The 23,955-nt window shown below is 38.6% G+C and overlaps 1 protein-coding gene across 1 annotated transcript in view; it reads right to left on the bottom strand.

The window, feature by feature from the left end:
• Window positions 1-1,533: 1,533 nt before the first annotated feature.
• Window positions 1,534-23,955, bottom strand: part of egfra (epidermal growth factor receptor a (erythroblastic leukemia viral (v-erb-b) oncogene homolog, avian)) — a 38,376-nt gene continuing 15,954 nt past the window's right edge. The window contains exons 2-28 of the mRNA XM_034888008.1: window positions 20,507-20,658; window positions 19,556-19,742; window positions 19,273-19,404; window positions 19,059-19,127; window positions 18,337-18,455; window positions 17,800-17,941; window positions 17,196-17,312; window positions 16,885-17,011; window positions 16,685-16,758; window positions 16,510-16,597; window positions 16,155-16,354; window positions 15,848-15,980; window positions 15,313-15,403; window positions 14,554-14,711; window positions 13,788-13,826; window positions 13,539-13,683; window positions 13,129-13,251; window positions 11,831-11,929; window positions 10,464-10,649; window positions 9,900-10,055; window positions 8,524-8,599; window positions 7,305-7,451; window positions 7,048-7,145; window positions 6,782-6,949; window positions 3,253-3,300; window positions 3,050-3,143; window positions 1,534-1,877 (exon numbers count right to left, since the gene is read on the bottom strand). Coding sequence (XP_034743899.1) covers window positions 1,534-1,877; window positions 3,050-3,143; window positions 3,253-3,300; window positions 6,782-6,949; window positions 7,048-7,145; window positions 7,305-7,451; window positions 8,524-8,599; window positions 9,900-10,055; window positions 10,464-10,649; window positions 11,831-11,929; window positions 13,129-13,251; window positions 13,539-13,683; window positions 13,788-13,826; window positions 14,554-14,711; window positions 15,313-15,403; window positions 15,848-15,980; window positions 16,155-16,354; window positions 16,510-16,597; window positions 16,685-16,758; window positions 16,885-17,011; window positions 17,196-17,312; window positions 17,800-17,941; window positions 18,337-18,455; window positions 19,059-19,127; window positions 19,273-19,404; window positions 19,556-19,742; window positions 20,507-20,658 — 3,512 coding nt within the window. The remainder of the gene's footprint in view (window positions 1,878-3,049; window positions 3,144-3,252; window positions 3,301-6,781; window positions 6,950-7,047; window positions 7,146-7,304; window positions 7,452-8,523; window positions 8,600-9,899; window positions 10,056-10,463; window positions 10,650-11,830; window positions 11,930-13,128; window positions 13,252-13,538; window positions 13,684-13,787; window positions 13,827-14,553; window positions 14,712-15,312; window positions 15,404-15,847; window positions 15,981-16,154; window positions 16,355-16,509; window positions 16,598-16,684; window positions 16,759-16,884; window positions 17,012-17,195; window positions 17,313-17,799; window positions 17,942-18,336; window positions 18,456-19,058; window positions 19,128-19,272; window positions 19,405-19,555; window positions 19,743-20,506; window positions 20,659-23,955) is intronic.

Here is a 23,955-nt window from a genome sequence, read left to right as displayed (position 1 = left end):
TGCAAAAGTAGGCATTTCAGGTTGCTACAATAAAATATTCCTTTAAAATTAGGAACAATATTTGCAAAGTTAATGCTCTTAGAGGACTACAAACTTTAAAGCTAATAAGCTAGGAGCATATCCAAAGATATTGTGTCAACACCCTTGTGAAACAACAGTCTACACCTTTGTAAAAAAAAAAGGAAAAAAAAAAAGAAGAAAATCAGACAAGGAAAAGAGCCCATGAAATAATAGATACATTAGACACATTCTTTGTTCTGACTTGAACAATTCAAATATTATGTAAAACAACTTATGTTTACCGGGAAACACTACTTCTAATCTAACAATCCAAACCAGTTACTCACATGTACTAAGACAGTTCTACCATCAATATTCCAAACAAGAAAAAAACTCTTTTGAAACTTTTTAGTTTTTCTTGGTAACATTTTGTGTATTGTTAAACACTTGATAAATGGTGTAAGTGCGGACAGTGTTAATATACGTACTACTGGGGGGAAATAATCAGTAAGAAGACCAGAAAATACTTCCTGGGTACACAAATGCATGTGCCGTACTGATATAATGCTCTGAGTTCAGCTAACGTTCCACAGAAATAGGCTTAATGCTACAGGAGGGCTGCAGGTTTTGAACTGCAAGACAAAGCTTTGTGAATACAGCTACAATCATATTTACCATAGTGTGACATCATCACACTTCAGTGGTACATTAAACTCTCACACTTGTTTCCATTTAAGTCAGACAGCCACCAGTTTGTAATACATACAGAACTGTCTAAGACCATAAAAGTAACATATTTAAACAATACAATTCACCAGTATTCCCCTTTAAACTGAAAATAGATTCTATACATTGCAACATTTTGTTTCCTCTTTAACTCATCCTTCAAAACAAATGTCGTCAGGCCTCCGAGGACCACCACAGCTGAGCCGGCATTTTTAAAATCTCCCTTTAATCGTCATGACACCACAGAGAAACGTTTCAAGCCTTCACATCAGCATCAAGTGAGCACACCACTGTGTGTTGTCAACCCTTTCAATTCCAACATTTCAATTCTGTTGACTGAATGTGTATCTGTTTGATTCACAAATACTTGGCTTGTGTTTTGGGTTGAGCTGCCAGTTTCTGTTCTTTTCAATAGAGCTTCTGCCTTCTAGAAAAAATGGAGGCATTGTGATCACATACAGCATTTTTCTGACAGGGGTTGCAACATATGAATGGAGCACCTCCGGTCCAGCAACTCTCAAGTCACTTGAGTCATGTAGGAGTCAGCTTTCATCAAGAAAAAAGTCATTTGTAGTTTAGTGGTAGGAGAAAAATTCTTTGGGATGAGATGGGTTTTGCGTGACAAGTATAACTGCATGCGCACAACACGGAAAGCTGCACAAAGTGTCACTTAACTCCGTAAGAACATATATGATAATTATCACTTATTATTTTCACTTAGCTATGCTTTCTCAGCCCATACACCAATGCCCCTTTTTAATGGAACAGGAAACAATCTCATAATTATTGTCTGTATCCACTACGCCCTCAGTCTGGGCCCAGGTACTCTGCATTCTCTGCCGCTGGGATGTGTCCGTTGGCGTGAGTCTTTAAGATGGGAGTGAAATCTTGTTGGTAATCAGGGTTGTCTATGCTATTTTGTGGCTGGTATTTCTGAATGCTGTGGACCGTGCCATTGAAGGTTTGCGGGAGCATAGCGGGGGATTGGACCTCGTTGAGGTACTCAGGTCCGTAGGCCCCATTTTTGAAGCAGTTCAGGTACTCTGTCTCTGTGTCGTCTGAAGAGATGGTGGGAAGGATGGTGTGAGGTGGACCAGGGTGCTGGTAGATGGGATTCATCACATCTGAGACTCCGTTTTGGTTCATGTAGTCTGTAAGAAAGCCACACTGACATTAGCATGGACACTAGTTTTTAATTAACGGCATACACTAGCAGGTCATTTATTAAACTATACTACTGTAAACATAATCGTGACATGTTTCAGCTCATTAACCGCAAACCATTACATCACAGGCACTGCTGATCATTTTAAAACCCCTAAGTTTGCAGATTGATTTTCAACCTTCCAGGCAGCCACTGCTTGGCGTTAAAGGGTGACTCTACTAATTTTCCCCATGAAAGTCAGTTTATTGATTGTTCCACGAAGTCTGTCAAAGCAATTATATATTGTTCTGTGTTACAAACTGGGGGCATGGAGTTTGAAAGAAGTGACTGCTTGCAAAGTCAACAAAGCAAGTAGCATTATGGGAACTGTAGAATTCAGTGTTTGTTGAGCTTCATCCTAACTAGGGCCCAACATTTAGGATATTGTCTTAGCCTCTTGGCTGTATCGATTTTGACCAATCTTATATAAATATGCTTCTCGCAAATCCCACAACTTTTTAGAAATGCAATAAGAAAACTGTAGAATATCAATTTGAATATCAACTTACGGACTTAAAACCCACCTCTTAAGGTGAGCATTTAATTCGCTTGACTTTTTGAAATCAAAGTTACATCATCACCAACATACTGCAGTTGGGAGGAGCGGCTGTTCTGAAAAATCTTTCCCAATGGTGCATTCTAGGAAGTTACTTGCTGTCAAAAAGCATAGCTTTATGGGCGATGTTCCAAAGTAACCAAAGACTAATTCTGATGCTGTGGAAAGGACAATGACAATTTAAAAGTTTGTGTGAACTAAAACGGTTGCTGACTGATGACATCATTATGAAGGCAAAACAAAACACACCTGTATAGTGGTGTATATTTAAATAACAGATGTAATATGTATTTGTGGTACTTATGGTCCTTACTAGAGCCCTATTGATGCCACTTTTCAGTTTATATCTCGTCACTGTAGCCACCAAGAAAAAAGTACACGCACAAATGGTACAACACCAAAGGTAAATGTTCTTCAGCTGTGGCAGCGTTGCAATAAGTAGAGCATTACACTTCTTGTACACTAGATGCCCCCCTTGCTCACTGAATCAAAACAGACAGCTGAGAGGAGAGCTCTACTAAGATTCACTTAGATGTGAGGTTTTGAAGTTGGAGGATACTTGCCTGGAGATGGCAGGAAGGCGTTGTCTAAAAGTTTGTCTGTGGGGTCAGGAATATATCGGAGTACCATGCTTCCATCTCTGCTCGGTAATCCATTCTGAAACAAAGAAGAGAGTTTTTTTTTTAAACTATTGCATCTAATACATTTAATTAAATACAAACTTTGGGAAATTTAAATGCAATTTATATGGTTGACTTTCTCTTACCAGTAAGCCAGTTCTGCTGTGGCACGTTCCAGTGCTACTGTTGAGGCTCTGCATAATAGATAATATAAACACAAGTTAAAGTCTTTATCATGACACCTCATCAATCGCAGAGCAGGAAATGGTGTTTTATATATCCGTAACTCATTTGAATATGCCTCTGTTATCCATGAAGCTGATTTTAAAAAGGGGCTATACTCGACATTCAGAACATAAAATAAAGCAGCAAATAAATCATTATTATTTATGTAAAGATACAATGCAATGAGTAATGGCGTCCTGAGCAAAGATTGAAGTCATACTCCGTCTGTGTCTTGTAAACTAAGTTTCCTTGTTCTTTTTTTTTTTAAAGCCCGTCCGCTAGCACGTGCATGTTAGTGCATGTGGCCGTAAAGAAAGTAGTATAGTAGATAGTAAACTATTTCACGTATAAGAGAATGGTCTTTGAAAGCCATGTGGAGGCAATCACACAGTACAGTACAGCCCCTTTAAATAAAGAAATGTTTAGAATGTAACTAAACAGGCATTTTCAATACAATGCACAACACAAAGATGGTCTGCTGTGCTTATTGTACTTAAGCAAATCCTTTATTTTTAGTTTTACTTTGGTAGAATTTGATTCTGACTTTCTCCTTTTATGTATAGTTCTTTAAATGTGTGTGTCCCTTTCAGTTGCTGGGGTTTATTTTAAAGCCTCCGTGGGGACTATAAGTTCCCTTTGAATGGTGATGGTAATGTGTTTTTATGGTATCCGAGGAACCTTAGCTGTCATTGCAGTACAAGCTGAGGATTGAAATAAATGTCCACTGAGCAGATTCATATTCAGTCAGGCAATCTGACAAGCTTTGTTGTGTCTGTCATATTCTCGAGGCAAAGGAAGGTGAACGGTGTAAAAACCATGGAAACCGAACAAATAAAGAGAACAGAGTGGCAGCTGTGGCAATGCAATTACTTTCAACAAGGAAATGAAATGAAACACACTGAAGGAGCGACCATCTGTACAAAAAGAAGAAAAGAAAAATCTCATCCGATAGTGGGCCATGCCCCAACAGTGATATTACAAAAGCAGGCTCATGCTGAGCTTTTATTGGACAACGATTTTAAAAAGTTGCCTGCAAAGGTAATTACACTTCAAAGTTTGTATGGCCTAACCAGGCTGTCAGTGGCAGGCAACGTTCCCAGGTACAAGAGCTAGTCCTACGCATGGCCTTCACTGAACCTGAAGAGTTCTCCTCATTCAGTTCTCATCAATCAAAGGGCACCTGGGAGGAAACGTGGGAGAAGTGATGATGAGGACGAGTGGGTAGGGGTCAGGAAGCGGAGAAATAGTCCCACTGGTGACCGTTAAACAGAACGAGGGCAACTGGGGTAAGCAGAGTTCAGGTCAGGTACAACTGGCCACTTATTCAAGTCAAGGACGATCAATTTACTATAACTCTCCTTGCTATACGGCCACTTAGATTCAGTTTAACCATCAGTGTTCTGCTTCCGCTGCATCATGTGATTGTTAACTGCTTTCAACAAGCTGAAAAATGACTCTGCATTTATTTCCATTCTGACTCAGACGGTAAGGATTTATGCAGAAATCCCATTTCCCAAAACAGTTAAAATAGCTAAACTAAACTTTCAAACAGTTGACTGCATGTTGGTAAAGTGTGCACTGCTGGCGCATGTGGTGTCGTTCCTAATACATTTAATGAATGCGGGGAAATATTATCCTGCCTCCAAAGCAGCTGGTATTCCTCTTTCACTATTTGGATCAAGAAGGTCAATTTGAGTCTGGCGTGTGTGTCTGTTGTAAAAGGTGTATGTGTTTCATTCATGTACAGATTTCCTTTTTTCAGATGACTATATTCGATGGGAGTTCAGCCATAAAAGATTGTGACAATATTCTGAGTCTGTATCTCAGATTTGTGTGAAACCTTTATATTAAAAGTGAATGTGGTGGACCAGGTCAACAGCTGCTATGGTTTAAATGCAACTGTAGTCCAGTATTTTCCCATCTGTATAGTGTATACAGAGTGTATATTTTATTTTATGGGCCTTTCCCTGTTTACATTGTTATCTACCCATTTGGTTTCCTAAATACTTTTTTGTTGTAGGGTTTACTTTATATGGACAATCATACATGTATCTTGTGAAGTACCGTAGGATGTGTTTTTAGTAAAACTACACCAGCTTGTTGAATATACACAAGTAGTACCCAGTCTCACCATACACCACATATGCTTAACCAACACCAGTTTTTACCAGACGTGAAAGCAACCCTGTTATTGTTTTTACCTTGTGTGTGTGTGTGTGTGTGTGTGTGTGTGTGTGTGTGTGTGTGTGTGTGTCTGTGCGTGTATACACGTTTGTCATCATGGCAAAACATGGTTCCGGAGATGCCTAGTGTAGCGGGAGCTACCACAGAAGAGGTTTTAATGTACTTTGCTAGGTGTTTATATTTCTGTCTGTCTGTGTGTATGCGGATAGATTTCCTTTCACACCATGATGTAGAGGCCGCTTCCTCCACATTCTGAAAAACTACATTGTCCACATCTGTGTCCATGTGTGCCGCCAACTGAAACACACGTTCTGTCAGAGCGTCTAAACGAAAAATGATAAAGTCAATACTTATAACGTTAGCGTTGTTTTCAAAAACAGTTGCTAAATGCCTCCTGTCACTGACAACCTCATCGCGGGTAGCCTTCTTTGTTGTGTGTGTGACCGGTGACATGTAAATTCGACGGTGCAGTGAAATGCTGACCAACCAATGGGCAGAAGTTGGCCCCTTAAGACCCGCCCCTCCTCATTTGCATTAATGAGGTAGAAATGCATACAGAAATGTAAAAGTGACAGGCAGAAATAAATAGCAGGGGTGAAAATAAATAGGGTAGAAATGCAAAGGAAGAATAAAACAGACCAAAAAATTAAACACACACAGAAATAAGTACATTTAAAAAATAGGTAATTACTAAATAAAGTTGAAGATTATAACGGACAATAAATTAATAAGGTAATTATTACAAAGCTAAATATATAAAGAAGCTAATTAAAAGAGATATATACATTTATGTCTCACTGTATAATTTTATTTCGACCTACATTTATTTGTTCATTGTATTTTTTGGGGCAATTAATTGTATGCCTATTTATTTATTGAGCATTTATTTATTTCTGTATTTATTCTTAAATATGGAAGACCTGGTCCTCCATTGTCACAACCGTACAAGATGCAGTGACAAAACTTTACAGGTGTGTAGTTAAGATCAAGGCTTAGTCCAAAGATGTGTGTGGTCTGAGGACGGGCGCCATAAGTAGGGTGGTAGGTAAGGGGCCTTTGCCTTCTCCCACCAGATGCTACTGGCCCGATTTGGCGTTGGTATTGAATAAATCCCATTTTATTTTGTTAGTTTTTTTGTACCAGGATGCATATTTTCCTCAGCTTTTGCTAAAATCTGAGATGCAGTACCACAAATGCAGAAGGCAGATGGACAGACAAACCTGATCCAAAACATTTGATCGTAGTTTTTCATATGAAGTAGCTTACTGTGGAGTGAAGAAGCGGTGTGACGGAGGTACTTGGACTGCTGAAAAATCCATGTTGCGGCACCAGGTACTCGTCTGCATCCACAGCGTCCTCCATTCCATCCCCACTGATCAGGCTGCGGTACAATTTAGTGTCTGTGGGACTCGGCAGGTGCATGCGGTCATCACCCTGGAATAGAAACAAAATGGTGTGTCCAATGGGTTACTACAATTCATCATCAAATAAACTGAAGATTTAAGAAGTATAGGTCAGAAGTAAAATCATACCTGAATGACCAGATATCGAGAAGGATCCCGGGCCATTTTTGTAAACTCAGCTATTAGTTCCCTGAAACGAGGTCTGCTATCTGCATCAATCATCCAACCTGTACACACACATTATCATAAGATAATAAGATAAGATGGAAATTATTTGTGGGGAAGTTATCCGAAATTAGTTGCAGCAGCAGAATAAGAGAAGGAAAATATAATGTAAATGTGTTTTAGGAAAGCAAGGGGTGTCAGCCATGGTCCACCAAGCTTACATTTCACCATGATCATGTAGACATCTATGGTACAGATTGGTGGTTGAGGCAGTCGTTCCCCTTTCTCTAGGACCGCAGCTATTTCACTGGCTGGAATCCCATCATATGGTTTTGTCCCGAATGTCATCAACTCCCAAACTGTTACGCCTACAGAAAAGAGGACAGCTGGTATATCAGTCTGTTGAGCTGTCATTCACTGTTTTGTTCCCAATAAAAGAGGAAATCAGAGTGACAGGATGTAAGCTTCCCAAATATCACAGAGTATCAAAATAGCTATGTTGACAAATTGGCTTTGCCTGCAGGAGTGGGAGTTAGCAGGATGCATCTCTGCATTGGAAGAACTAAAGAAAGGAAAGGAGAAAAGAACGCCTGTCACTTCTGCCAGGGTCTAGATGCTTTTGCCATATTCATCGGAAGGCATGATCAAAACTGCTGGTGCTGAAAGAACTGTTTACGTGGATTGTGGCAACAATCTCTTCTTCCATATTATTGTCCATCTGAGACTGCTGGTGCTTTCCACATATCTGGAACAAACTCCTAGAAAACTGCAGATCCACTGCAACTCTTAAATCAAGGCTGAAGAACTTTCTTTTTGATGTTGCCTTTCTTTAAATGATTGCTCATTTCTTGTACTGAAGATGCTTTTTGTTGAAACTATGACAATCAGCAAGGGTAAGATCAAACTTAGATGACTTGAGTAGACATTGATTTGACTGTTCTGATGACTGCAATGTAACTATTATTTTCGTATTTTATTTTGACCATTTTTAACTGCTCTTTAATGTTTAATTTCTTGTTTAATTTCTTCTCACTGTAACTTTTATTACTTCAATCATCTTATGTAAAGCACTTTTAATTGCCATGTGGCTGAAATGTGCTACACAAATAAAGCTGCTTTGCCTATTCTTTGTCCTACAAATCGCAGATGCTAGCATGTTATCTTCTTTTTTGTATTTTAAAACGTTGACAGATCCAAAAACAACATCCTATCTGAAGCTTCAAAAGTGCCTTTGCTCTGCTTTGCCTCACTCACTGTTAAAACACTTTATTTGGAAATGAATAAATATTTTTTCAGTGAGGCTGTCACCAAAACTCAGGAGCATAGAAGCCCAGCTGTTTTACATATCTGAAGGTACACAAGGATCCAAGCTCAGCAGGGTTCGTGCCTCACTGCGTTAGAAGTAGAGCATGTAGTCACAACATAAAGTACAAGACTTACCATAACTCCATACGTCACTCTGGTGTGTGTACGTTCTGTTCAGGATGGATTCAAGAGCCATCCATTTTATTGGTACCTGAGGAAAAAAACGTAATAGTAAGTAAAGTAATGTAAAGTAATGTAATATTCTCTAAATATTGCAGTAACTTCGGCAATTGCAATTTCCCTGTGAATCCCCTTTAAATGTGCACTTAACAAGTTAGTAATGCACCATCATAATTTTCCTTTGAATACATCTGGACATTGAGCTTGCATGGACTACTAACACAATGTTTTCATGCAAAACATGCAGTCATTTAATAATGCTGTCAACATTTTTACATGACTGTTTGCACGGTGGAGGGATGAAGATTAATTATCTCTTGAGACAGCAGCATGTACACTTGCACAGCAGTGTCTGTAACAGCCTGTTAAGGGGAATAATAACCAAATTTATACCTTGATAGTATTGCACCAAATTTGTCTTCTTCACCTAAAGTGCTCTAAATTTAAATTCATCATCAGTGTCTTCACCACATACAATACGTAACTGTACTGTCACCTAGTGGCGCAGAATTGCAATAGTCAAGCACACAAAACTCAAGTTACTAAAAAACGCTGACATTTAACATAGATTTCAATTTTAGATATGTAAACAGTTTTTGTGAAATTTTGCGTAGCACAAAGCTTATTGATTTCTGACATGTTTCCTGCATAAGGATTAAGTCTATTCACACAAAAAAGATGTTGTTCAATGATTTATATATAAAATAATAAACCACAGATGTATTAAAGTTCTGATACCATAATATGGTAATTCACCTATATAGAGGGCATTCTACCATATCATTGGATGTTTGAGCAAGTAACCAATTAAAATGTTTGGTAATTATCATCTTCTGGGGATAAAAATACTTTATCGGGTACCACAAAAAGAAGTGTACAAATCACCCAGTAATCACAGAAAATAGTCATTTTAGTTGCACAAAGAAACATTGACAGGAGAAAGAAATTGTCAGATTTGTCATTTATCTTCTCTACCAGAATTATTTACACTTACTTACATAAGATAAAATTTAGAGCAAAACTACAAAAATAACATCTTTCATGACATGGGGCAAATTCATTCATGTACAGGAATTAATTTGTCTAACAAGCACCACATTTGTAACGGACTATAAATGCACAAGTAAGGTTGCTCGTAGGCCTATTTGTGTGCGGGAGCAAAAACAACTGAATATAAAACAAAAAATATATTTTTTAAGTTGTAGGACAAAAACACACACTTTAAACTTATTTTTTTATCTTTTTGAAATACTCATGACAGACTGATCCTGCCAAGACTGTACACAACTTTATTTTTAATTAATTAATTATTAATTTAATCTCCAACAAACCTTTCCGCCATCTGCATGGTACTCTTTCTCATCTGCGTTGAGGAGTTTTGCCAGACCAAAGTCAGTGATCTTGACATGTTGAGGAGTCTTCACCAGGACATTTCTTGCTGCCAAGTCACGGTGTACTAAGTGCCGCTCCTCCAGGTAGTTCATACCCTTTTGTAAAAACATACATACATACATACATAAATGCAGTGCTGTTTTTCACAAGCAGTCTGACACGGCTAGATTCTACAGTGCCAAAACATTGCTTGATCAGACTTGATCAAAGATTTTAAAGTGCTTTCATGATAGACTTGTCATCATTACCTGTTAAGCCATATCATTCAACAATATTTTGTACCAATTAAAAGCAGCATGTACTGTTCTTTCTAGCAATTGCGAAACAAAACACTTTGACTTGCTCTGCCAAATTGCTTAGTAACATTAGGTTTTATCGTATGGCTTTAAAAGAAACATTCAGACATCCAATAAACAGTATTGTTATTGCAAGGATAACTCAAAATAGCTATTAAACAGGCCCTGCCATGTAATTTGATGCCTTTATGAGGTTTTTCCTATTACCTTGGCTATCTGCACACACCAGTTGAGCAGGTACTGGGAGCCGATATTGTCTTTGTTCTCTTTGACATAGTCCAGCAGGCAGCCGTAGGGCATCAGCTGGGTAACGAGCTGCACTGTGGATGTCAGGCAGATACCAAGCAGACGACACACATGGGGGTGTTCCACACTGGCCATCACATAAGCCTCCTGTAGTGCACATGAAGACATCATTTAATGTGTTATTTTATTTGGGGGCAGTCGGGTGATGCATACACCAAAATAACTCCCATTTCTATTACATAAGCAAATGGAGAAAATTGGCATTCACATTCATGTCTTAAAGGTGCAAAGACGTTTGAGAAAAACGTCTCACAGTCTATCCCATCTTCCACTGAATCAATATTGGTAGAAGTGTCTACATTTATCCCGGAATATCCTGATAGCTAAAGAAACATGACATTTGTGGAAATATATTTATATCTAGTGTTGGGTGATTAGCAGCAGTCATGACAATGACTCAACTGAGAGTGGAAACACTCAGTCATCACAACAGAAAAGAAATTAGGGATAATCTACACAGGCAACGAACAACAGGCTTTCTACAAGGAGACCCATGCAAACAGCACTTCAAAGAGTTTTATTTGGTAGATTTCCTGTTGGTGAGTATAATTTTTTGTACCTCAAATACATTCTACATGGCTGTTTCAGTACATGTATTGTTCAGTAAATAACCACTTGATTGTTAGGAGCTCTGTAATTTTGATAGTCTGATGAGGAAGCGGCTTCAAAGCGCATAACATGAAGTCATGAAGATCAGAGGACGTACATGCCCACCACAACTTCCAGATACACAGTGAATGAGCAACACAATTGCAAAATAACAGGATCTAAGATGCACAGTCAACTATTTGCATAATGCATTTGTAACAGGCTGCTTTCTCACTGCGGCTACAGAACTGCATTCCTTTCCAGAACACCTCAGCCTTGGATTACAAACCAACGCCCACACTCCGCTCTCTAATCAATTAATCCCATTTCCTACAGCCCCTGCAGGAGGGTCCCCATGTAGAAACATGGCAAATTCTCCATTACAAGGAAAAAATGAGTAGTCATTAGTATGTCTAAAGGGTATGTTAGAGGTAAATTTACATTTGGGAAGCAAAAACTGTCATTAACTTTGTGTAATACATTAGGGTACTTCTAACTTCTCCTTTTTAATCCAGGCAAAATATTAGAGATATTAACTTTTATATTTCCTACTAGCAGCAACGGAAATAGTCTGGGAAATGACATTTCACAAGAATGTTGTTGTTTTTTTTGGTTCAGACTCAGTATTACAGTAAGCTTAGAGTTAAAAAAAAATGTACCACATGAATCAGTAAACCTACATCCAAGACCTCTTTGTTTGCTTTTGGTGATGTGGCCTCTCTTAAAACCTTGATGGCTACTGGGATCTTCACATCTTCTCTCTCCGGAACCCACAGGCCCTGTGTAGACACAAGTTTGTAATTTTACATGCTTTAATTATACCTGAATCATCAAGTGAACACAAGTGCCTACATGCAAATATACAGTACAATTACAAATGCCTGCGTGTATGTGTTGCATGACTGCCTCCCCGCCCCCCAGTCAGTTTGTCCTCGAATCTTTTTGTGAGGATACTTTGTCCCCCCTAAAGTGGTGTTAAAAAACAAAGTACATTTACTAAAATACTGTGTTTAAGTATAATTTTGAGGCACTTGTATATCCATTTATGCTACTGTCATACTTAATTTCAGAGAGCAATATACTTTTTACACAACTTCATGCAGTTGACCGCTGTGTTTTACATTTAAAATATATAACCAGTTATAAAATATGACCCAGATTAAACTCACAAATTAAACTACTCAACTCTCTTATCTCCACCTTAACCAGCTATTCAATCAGTAATAATGATCAAATAATATAATTTAACACTTTGAAAGCGGCCTTACTTTTAATTCTTTAAGTTAATTTAACTTAAAATTATGAATGCAGGACTTGTAAAGGAGTATTTGTATAGCGTGATGATGGGAGTTTGATGCAACTTTTACCTTTACAACTAAATGGTTAACCCTAACCCTTACCCTTGCCAGAACGTAAACCTAGTTACAAGCTTAATCCCCAAAACAAAGTCTTAACCCAAATAGCCCTTTGAAAAGATGTCCTTACTTTCCAAAAATGTCCTCACTTTCAAGGTCTAAAACTGAAATAAATTTGAAAGTGCACACTTGTTTTTGTACAAAGTAAGAACATTATGTTTACTTCCATTCTTTCTCTGGAGATTTACCCTAATGTTAACCTACAAGCAACCCAAAAATAAACGCCTAACTTTGTAGAGATCAGCCTTTTTTCTCCATATTGCAGAAAGTCCCCACAGTGTCACTGTGTAAACACAAATCCCCACAATGAGAGTGATACAAGTATATACACACACACACAGCACTAAAGGTGATAGTGGAGTCACTCATGCATGATCTGGCAAGTTAAAAATGTGTCTTTTAATTGAAAAATTGACAACAGATGTAGATGAGCAGAAACACTGACGGGTGTTGGTTATGTAACTTTGCACGTGCAGTACTCCTGGGCTACAGCTTTAATAAAACTCTGCGCTGCAGTAGACAAAAAAGGTGATTTGAGACACAAACGTGTAGCATGTTATTACCTTGTAAACTGTACCGAAAGCTCCGGATCCCAGCACTTTGATTTTCTTAAATTCAGGTTCCTTCAAGATTCGCAGCAGAGCCTGGTTTGGAGCCTCTCCACTTGGAGTCAGAGGTTCAACCAACTGGAAAAGAAGGACTGAATTTCTTAGAAACTGCTTCACAAACAGCATTAGTGAATCTTGTAAAATGCATTGTAGTAGATCAATATTCAAAACAGATTATACAACTGAAAATCAAATACTGTAAATAAAATTTGAAACTGATGCCTGCACGTTCCCTTTAAAGTAAAAATGTATCTCTGCATAATGCAGGCTTGTATCACTTTAAATTAACACCAACACCTAAAATACAACATTTTGATGTCTTGATGGTTATCTACATGTGTGGTGACTGAGTCCTCTAATCTTACCTCTCTCTCTTGGAGAAGTCTGCGCATGGTTCTCTTCCTCTTGATGTGGCGACGGCGTAGCAACACAAACACAGACAGGGCTGCAATAAGAACAGCCAGCAGCCCACCAACTACACCAGCTGCAATCATGGAAAGGCCTGAGGGGCTGAAAGACAGACGAGAGCTAATTTAAGAATGCAGATAGATAAGCACATTTACAAATTCCATAAAAAAGGAGAGATGAGATTAGAATTTCTAACACGTCAGTACCTTTTACTCTGGCAGCCTTGGAGACCAGGCCCCATGCACCTGTAAATAAATCAATGCAAAAAATCTAACGTTACCATACCATCACTTTGTTTTAACACTCCAAATTCACAATTATCAGGTTTTTTTCTCTATGAAGCTCTGAACCACTTCCCTTCTTACTAATCAGTATACCACCCAGTCACTGCAATGGCTGAAAGTTAATAGTCTGTTAAGGGACATCTGCGTTCATTCAAAGTTATGCTTTGTTCTGTTCTATAATGCATTGAGGACCTCTATCGGTTTAATACTGAAATTAAGAAAACCATTATTAATATAATACATTTTCAGACAATTAAAATAACAAGAAAAATATAATGGACTAAAATAGCTAACAATAAAATATGATAACAGTACTGATAAAAACAGATAAGATATGTTGGATAAAATTGTGATCTATAGTGGATAAAAAAGCTTCTTTTTTTTTTTAAAGATAAGCTTTAAGATGTAATTTATTCTGCAATTGTCCGATCTTCAGGTAGGAAAGCAGATTTGTTTTAGTGGGCAAAAATGCAAAATTTCTGTTACTTTCCTTTAATTTTAACATTAGTCTCAGCAAACACTGCCTCGTGTTGAAAGCCAACCTCTCTCTCCCTAACCTGTACCAGCAGAACCACAGCTGACCCTTCTGGCTTGGATGAAGTTACTGCATCAACATCACAACAGATAAATGTTTGCAACACAGAAAAATGTAGAGCCAGTTCTCAGGTCAGCAGAACAATGCTTTTACCCTTGAGTGCAGTTTTTGTGGCATAGCCTGCACACTTTCATGTCATCTGCGTATTTCCACACCAGCATGTCGTCCTCCCCTGGCACGCCTTGGGGACATCGGGAAACACAGAACAGGCCGTCTTGGAAGTTGGCACACTTGGTACAGTTTCCAGAACCCTTAACAAAAAATAAAATACTCATGTTTACAACTCTCTTGAGAGGAGTAGTAAATATTATGTAAACTTCCCTGTCTCATAGTAATAATTTCTCAAAGCAATTAAGATGCATATGTTTGGCAATGAAAACCCACCCAGATATGCAGTGTGTAATACTTTTCTTTCAAACTGCTATCTGCTTCTCTTGTCAATAAAGACAACCTGCATTCCCAGAGTTAATTCTCAACAACCCCGAAAAAGAGGCTTCAACTTGTTGTTTTCAGTCAAAAATGTGATGAGCACATAAAAAAAGTACAGTGCGGCCACTAGATCACACAGCCACACCCCTCATCCCAAACACAACATGTCTTGTGGCTGCGCTGCACTGTGGTCTAATAAGGCTGCTGTTGATGGAGAAATTGTTAGCGCTGACACTTCTGCAATAGATTTACTGGGTAATTGCTCATTTGTGTTGTTCTTTGATTTTGAGACTGACACAAAAACATGACAATTATTGCTCATTTTAAATTCATAAATACGGTTCACAAAGATGTTCTACAGCAGTTCAAATGTGTTTATTTTTTATAATGTTTCTAATAATAGCTTGGTTGTGAAACACATACAGGCGCACTGCAGGTTGCGGTTCCATTCAAGCGTCGACACTCGGGGTGACACTCCATGCAGGTTTTATTGACGATGGCCTCTCGCGGCTCTCTGCAAAAACAGTAACAAAGCTGACAGACTCTCACCGCTGGTGCGCCTCATTTCCAACCGTTACATGTGAAGTAAAATTCCTGATCTCTTTTTTTTAGAGCACAAGTTAAATTGTAACCATGTTGAGATTCAATGTTTGACAGAGATCTGCAAAGACAAACCAATGTGAGCGAATGTACCATTTCAGCTTCAATGTTTTACGTATATCTACTGAAGGTTTAACTTCAAAATACCTTGGATCGTATTTGGTCTATGAATTGATTTAATAACAAATCCCCAATGTCTAATGTCTTGTCTGGAAACGCTTGTGGTATGAAAATAGACTTTGAAGGAGTTAACTGTAAAGCACACAGATCTGATGTTCAGACTATTTAATTGTCTAAAATAAGGAATGCTTTTCAGAGCTTAAAAAAAAGGCATTAAAACCAAAAAATCCTCCCTTACCCGTCCAAGATATTGCACGAGTCAACACAGCTCCCATCACGGCTGTGGTCACGGCAGGCAAAACACATGTTCGGGCCAGGGCCCCAGCAGCTGTCCGTGGCACACTTCCTGTCACAAGTGTTGTTTTGCAGGGCTAAAAACAAATATACAATCTCAAGAAGAGATCTTTGCCGCATAATCATATAATTCTGAAATTAGACTTCATTAATTCTAAATCTGGCTTGTGTGTTGCGTAATCAGTAAGTTACATAACAAAACAACAAAAAGCATCTGGCTAACTTTATGTGGGAAGCCAAATTCAATTTACCACATGTGGCAGCATCAGCATTTCCCTCTATGGTAGCAGTTTGGCTCTCTGATTTGAAGAGCCCCTTCCAGTGGCTTTTGTTCGCGTAGCACAGGTTCTGGTTTGCAAGGATGACCACGTCTCCATCGCTGATTTCTTTGAGTGAGCGAAGACCCAAGTAGTTGATATTAAGATTAGCCATAATCACGGTGCGACTACCACTACCAAAGAGAAAAAAGGTAGCACAGAAAGAGACAAAGAAAAAAAAGGAAAAATGTTATGACAGCCTTCAATAATACTCAACTCTTAAAAAACAAATTAATTTCTTGAGATCCAGCAGTTGTAAATCTATGGGGGGTCTTTCCAAGGAACATACCGCTTAGTACGTCCTCGGACGATCTCCAGATTCTCAAAAGGACTGAGTGAGTTCATGCTTGCTGGCCATGTTTGAATCAACAAGTATCCTAAAGCAACAAAAGGATTGTGAATAGTGAACCTCTTTAATGTGCATCAAGTCTGTCATGCATTACTCAAGTCTTATGCAGTCTTACCAGTAATTTCCTTTACTGTCTTAAAAACATCAAGCTGGGCAGGCTCCATCTTTGGTGTCTTGGTATATTCATCACTACAAATAACAGGGAATGGACATGTTAGCTGCCACTGGTAAAAGGTACATGGTAGTGTATAGCATTTGATATGGTTGATAACCACAAGCATGAAGGCTGTGATGCTGTTAAAGTCCATGACTTACCCATAAATTGATGTCTTGATGATAGCAATGTTACCATTGATTTTTGTGCAGTTTTTAAAGGAATCAATGTTGGTGGCATTGATGGACAATGTGTTAGTCAGGTTTCCTATTCCAAGTCCATTACACACTGTGAATAATATGTAAAAAAAATCAGTACAGAAACTGGTTTAAAGCTTTTGACTGTACTCTAATTTTGGTGTTAAGCTAAACCAATTGGCATTTTAAAATCTGCTATACCATGATGTTAAGTACAGTACACTAATTCTTATCAGCTACATGTAAAACAACACAGTGATAGCTTAGCCATCTACCTTTTGGGCAGAGTCCATCACACTTGGCGCACTTCCTGATTTCTCCCTCGTCCACCTCATATGTGTTAACACTGCACGTCCGCACACAAGCTCCATGATCAGTTACAACATAGTTATCTGCAATTATTCCAAAATATAAATAGTTTGCTTCATGATCATGTAATAGTCAACATTTACAGGTTGAATAACATCACAAACCAATCTGAATGTGCTCTGATAACCTGTATGAGTCATACTTTCAGTATGACTATAGGTACTAAATAATGCTGCTGGCCTTCAGTATAGACTGAGTAACACTGGCACAGACCTGTGTAAGTTAAACTGAGAAAGAACAGTTGTGGCATTAACACGCCCTGAAACTCAATCATTTTCTTTTTGTGTTTCTACAGTTTATAATTAAACTTAAGACAAACTGTAATCACTGAATGTGTAACAACCATTTAAGACAAGCCGGACGCTTCTTATGTTTGCTTAGTTTTACTTTATTTCTCTCAACTGTTAAGACAACAGCTACAGTGCACTCTATAAATATATCAGAGCCTAGTTAAGTAACAATGTTGGCTAAAAATAAAAAAGAATTGAGAACAAGTGTATCCGTTCTTACGTGGGCATCTCTCTACACAGGTGGACCCGAAGTTGTACTTTCCAAGTGGGTTGGGTACCAGCTGGTGCAGGTTGGGGTCGTAACGCATGAGGCCCGGGCAGGAGTCCTTACACACCCCGTTGTCCTGGAAGTCCCGACAGGCCTGCAGCACAAACAACAGTCATCCAGTACACTGGGACCATAACAGAGCCCCACACACTAATGATAACACTGCATTCCTCTACAGCCTCGGCTTAATCCTCAGAGCTGGTCAGAGAGGGATAGCAGACGCCAATACGCGAGGCACTGCCAAATAAAAGCATTTAATCCGCAGTTATAGATCTAATTGGAACTGAAACCAATAACAATACTTCTGATCATAAAAACAGATGCTGCTAAGTGAGGGCTTTGTTGTGTTGAAGGCGTCTGATCCAGATTTATCGCAGACACATAAAACATTCAATGTTTTTTTGTTTGTTGTTTAAGCTTGTATTCTCCCTAGCTCTTCTGTCATATCATTACTCATGCCCCCTATGTAAAGTTGTCTCTTTCTCTCACCAGACAGTCAGTGGGCCGTGGTCCTGTGCAGCCCGCAGCACAATGCTCATTGCAACAGTCGCTGATTGAAGGCCCTTTGCATCTCTTTGAGCATTGCTGTGCACAGTTCAGCTTTGTTACTGGAAAAAGTACAGGACAAAGTAATTAGAATGACCTGTAACAAATATTTTTTGCAGGCTATATAAAAGCTGTACATCATATCATTTTGCATGTTTAAATGATGGCAAAAACAATAAAGCATGTTTGCAAATTAGTTTCACCTTGCTGTGGTTGGTATGCAGTGAAAATGTTAAGCAAGGACAAGTTATATGAAAACAAAGAGACTAATGGTTTCTTACAATTCGCAAAAAGCTTCTACATATTGTGATAGACACTGACACATGTTTTGTGTTAGTTGAAAGAAAAGATAAGTAGTAAACTACACTTTTAAATAGAAACTGTCGATACTAAGGTGCCTTTAATTTTCAATTCAAAAGTGATATTTTCAATAAATGCTGGAAATGATTTCCTTTCATTTGTTTCAAATTCAACAAGCAATTTGTACTTTCAGAATACTGAAAGCAGCAGAAGTGCAGGACTGAGTGCATAACAGTATGTGTTTATGTAATAGTGTTATCGTGATATTTAATGTTATCACATATAGCATATATTTCATATTGTGTAGCCCAGTTTTTGTTTATTCTTTTTCCAAAACAAAATTAAATCACAAGATGACAACTCACAGGTCTGACAGTTTTGAGGACCAGGTGCCCAGCATGAGCCATTGAAGCAGCTTGGGTCACAGCTTTTACCTGTAAAAGTAGACCCCAAGAATTAAACCTGGTAAAGTGTTTTCTTCACACCTTTGAAGTTCTTTAACGACACAAAAAACAATCGGTTTAATGAAATTCTGTGCAGTCTTTGCAGTCTCTTCCGCTGTGAAATGTTTTTACTTACAACGTGGATGGCTAATGGCCGATGGGAGCACCATTTTGGGTTTCATTTCAATGTTGATAATATCGTTCCACTGTATTGTTTCCACATTGCATGGCTGGTTGGTCCCAAACTTTACACCACCTTTAAGAATTTCTGCAAAAGAAAACGGACACGTGAATTTGATAAAACGATCCAATTAATTTTAAAACACAATTTTTTTTTTTTTTTTAAGTTTTTTAATAATACTAGATTTTATGAAAAATTCAGGTCACAAAGAAGTCAAGAACTGGATAGGTGGACTGACCTGTCAGGTTGGTCAGAAGAAGCTCATTGGTGCCTTGACCTGTAGCTTTGTCATAATTAGCCAGTACAGCGAGGCCAAACGTTCCCTCATAGAGCAAATGACCTCGAATGATGCGCAGGTTCTGCAGAGGAATCCTGGAAGCTGTGTTGAGGGCGATCAGCACATAGCCGCCCACTTCTTCAATAGACTGTGGACGAAAAAAACAAGAAACCTTGGTTGTTAACTGAAGTAGGTAATGTGCAAAATAAAACAAAAAATATAGCACAGTAACTGAACCTATGTAAATGCTATTTCCTGCATTTATAAACATTTATAGATGGAGAAAATGATCGTCCATGACAACAGTGGTATAACAATATCATATGAAATGCATGTCAAATACTGTATTATTAATGTACTAGCTCTACTTGTAATGTAAATATTAAGTTTCATTGATAAGACGGCATTAACTTTAATCTTAAACCTACTGTCAAATGTATGATCAGCTGGTGCAACAAGCTACTGAGACATAATGACAGAGTTTCTCTCATCTGGATTGTGACAGTTTGACAGTAAGCAGACACTATTTAGATAGATTTTGTTCTAAAAATGATAAAGTGAGGGGGACAAAAATAGGACTTTGAGAAGAGGAGGGAGTCATGCCCCCTGCTCACCATTGGAACTACTGCATGATATCTGCTGACCGTATGCTATTCTGTGTTTGTGTGTGGTCCCTTGTCACATCTGCCCAGTGTTCACAACCGCATCATAAACACCCTGAATCATCTGTCACTACGGACTCACTCTCCGCATATTTTAATTATCTGTACTGAAGCTAGTAAAGCAGTGAAGAGCCTGCAAAGATCCAGGATAAAATGTCTGGCACACTGGATTCAGACCACCAAAGAGATGATAGGAAACTTCTCCCATCCGTTAATGTTTAGCCTCCACTGCTAACAGTACAGTCTCTACCGTGAGGAAGGACAGGTCACGGTGCTCCTCCATGTAGGTGACCTCCAGGTTTTCCAGGACCACAGTACAGTTGCTGTAGGTCTTTACCATGTTCAGGTAGTGGTCATCTTTGGAACCCAGAAGGTTTAAACGGTTGCTGATGCCTTGGCAAACTGCAGGGAAGACAAAAAATAAATAAATAACAATTTGTTATACTTATTCAAGTGTTATGCAAAACTGGTTTTAAATCATCTACAATGTCACAAAGGATTTATTCGAGGCCCACAGTGTCAGAAACATTCACTGATTATGTGACATTCTGGCTTGATACATGACTGTCTGTGTGTGTCTCTGTTTTTGAATTTAGTCTGAACAGTCACAATCTGGCCAAACTTCATGTGAAAATAACCGTTCTGGGTTAATCTACAATAGGAATCAAAAGCCAGTTCTGGCACAATAGTCAAAAAGTAGGATGGCTGTATTTATACTGGCGAAGGCCTGACTCTTTCCACTGCTATACAGGCTAGTTAAAACAACCACTGCAAGCAGCATCTCAAGGCTCATTGTGTCACTTCAGAGAAAAGAGTTGGTGCGTCAAAGATTCCATAACATTTGGAAGTGTGTTTAATGAGGGAGCTGTAGCTTTCTAAATCTCATAATTGATAATGTTCTTCACTTTAATTTAAATGCAGCCAAGTTCAAGCAGATCTGATTTCAGGGCAAGTTCTTTACATGATTAAATAACAACTTAAGGTTCAGATCAAATGATGATCCATATACATTCTAAAGTTTTTAGTGCCAATGCCAACAACGCCAATAATAGAGAGATTTACACGACTACAACTGCGGGCTGATAATGCAGCCTATCTGGCCTTATGCAACACAGTGTTTGGATAAGGAAGGCAGTCATACTGATAACTGCCAAAGACACAAGAGGCGTTGTTTTCTTAGTGTAGTTTTTAAAAGAAAGAATGCATGCTTTAAAAGAGCAAGTCGTCTTCCTCTGTTCAGTCGTCCAGTGAGCTGGTCAGACAGGTTCTGACTGGCAGTGAGGACTCAGCTGTGACACCCCTCTAACGCAAACGCACACACACACACACACACACACACGCACACACACACGCACACAATAGGCATGTCATTGTTTCAGTCTCAATTTATGGGTTAACTTGAGCAATAGATTGAGAAAACAAAAGATTATTCCTCCTGTTTATTAGAAATGAGGGTGCTGCTGGTGTAATGTCTCTTGGGTCACATTCCACAACATGTCTGCTCTTGATAGCAAAGAAAGCCAAATCACGTGCTACAAATTCTGAAACAAACCTCACCTCACGACACTGTACATAACAGTTGACTTAATTGCACTGCGGCATTTCTGATTTGCCAAATTAAACAAATAGACAACATCCTCTTCCAGCTCAGTCAAACAAGTGTCTGAAGCAAATATCTTATTATTTTTCCCTTTCACAGTGCCTTTTACTCATGTTGTTGTTTTGAATTAACACAAACGTACAGCGATGGTGCACTGAATCAGTGAGAATTAGGCACAAACAGCTGTCACCCGCCCTCCCTCTTCTTTCTCCTCATTAATTTGTCCCTGAGGGATCTCACTGACATGAACCCTGCAGTCCAGCAGCCCTAACGCCCAGGCAACAGAGGCAGAGTAGCAAAGGCAAGCTGAGTGTTTTAATTAGAGGAGCCATGTGAGATGTAATTAGCCCCCTAATTATTACTCAGACTGATAAACCAAACTGTAATAAACAAAAAGGTTGTCATGAGTGTGCAGCTGTGAATATTAATCAACCTTATTTGGCCATCCTGAATGACAGTTTGCTAATAGGGTATGCTGCTGATTATGGTTAATTAGTGTTTTGTATTACCATATACAGTACATATATGGATATCTCCCAGCCTGCTTCCTGTCTGAATGTTTTGTTCAGTTAATATTTATGATAAGCAATAAAGGCTGCATGAGGCAAGTGACTAAAGGTTCAACATACTTCCTAAACCAAAGGTTCAGACTTGTGTCGTGCACAAGGAAGAAAAAAAAAACTGTTGATTGCTCAAGCAAACAGCAGTCCAGCCACAGTACAAAAACATTCTCCTCTGTCCACTTGTTGATTTCATAACTTACTTGCAGGTGGTAAATGAGTTGATGTCACAAAATCACAAACTGACTTCATCACCAGGCTGCAACCCATGGGAAATAAACAAACTCCGACTGTAGCTACATTAAAATTATTACTAAAAGAGGACGTCAGAGTTCTACCTAGACTTTTATTTCCTTGTACCAAAACAGCCCGCTACAAATCAACTCTTGTATACAACCTCTGAATTAGATGTGTCATAAAAGGTTGCACAACTTGCAAACTACCTTTCTGCAAGTAGAGACAGACTACAGCTTGTGTGTTAAAAATATCAGCTTGAAAATTAAGAACCTTGTTTTTCCATAACACCTAATTCAATTTGACTCAACAAATTCCCTAGAAACACAGCTTATTGTCTGCAATCTGCTAAAATGTAAGGGTGAGGCCTGCAGTGACGTAACCGATAGGGTGACAAAGACTAATTAGCGATTGCTTAACTTACTCCAGCTGAATTGTCGTCACAAGTGTTCAGGAGGTTACACTACGAGGAAGGAGTGGCGGTTCTGGTATATCTCTGCTTTAGTGCTGTATGCATGTGTATGTGTGGGTGTGCGTACAAGCATGTGTGCAAGACTGTGAGGAGTACATAATATTCCCTGGATTGTGCTGCGTTGATCAGCACCCAGCCAGAGCCAGACAAAAGACTTGATAAACCCAATCATTAGTCATCTAAGCTTGTTGAAATGTGCGGTTGCATATCAATCTTTTGATGTTTACTTGGGGACTAGTGTTGGAAGTCAAGGGTGTGTGGGTAGATATTTGTTTCTTGAGGCTAAAGGATCTGTGTGACTACAAAAAAAGTGACTGGCTCAGCTAATTATATGAGATAATAGGCTCATTCTGCAGGTCCACACACAAATAACACACTGAATTTAAGAATTCAAATGCTACTGTTGAACAGAGATGATGTAGAGAATGAAGAGCTGGAAATTGAAGAGTAATTACTCCAAACTTTCCACATAATGCGTAAAAGTTTGCTTTACTTTTGAGAGTAAAAATTGAATGTAACCCACGCAATCACAAGAAAAGCTTACAATGCACTGTCTTCGAAAACAAAATTATTACAAAATAGAAACCTAAGAAAAAGCTTACATTTGTGTTGAATCAATGTTGCTATGACAATGTTTTGTGACACAATTTAAACTTAAAGGAATTGTTCAACACTTGGATAATTCTTTTTGCTTTCTTAAAAAAAGTTAGATGAGAAGATTGGTAGTACTTTCATGTCTGTACGGTAAATGTGAAGCTACTTTGAGCAGGTGATTCGCTTAGCTTAGCACAAGGGCACGAAACACAGGGAAACAACAAGCCTGCCTCTGTCCT

The sequence above is a fragment of the Etheostoma cragini genome, chromosome 12 (assembly GCF_013103735.1).
Source record: "Etheostoma cragini isolate CJK2018 chromosome 12, CSU_Ecrag_1.0, whole genome shotgun sequence".
Classification (NCBI taxonomy): domain Eukaryota; kingdom Metazoa; phylum Chordata; class Actinopteri; order Perciformes; family Percidae; genus Etheostoma; species Etheostoma cragini.
Note: the sequence above shows the minus strand (reverse complement) of the source record. Positions and strands in the feature narration are given on the sequence as shown.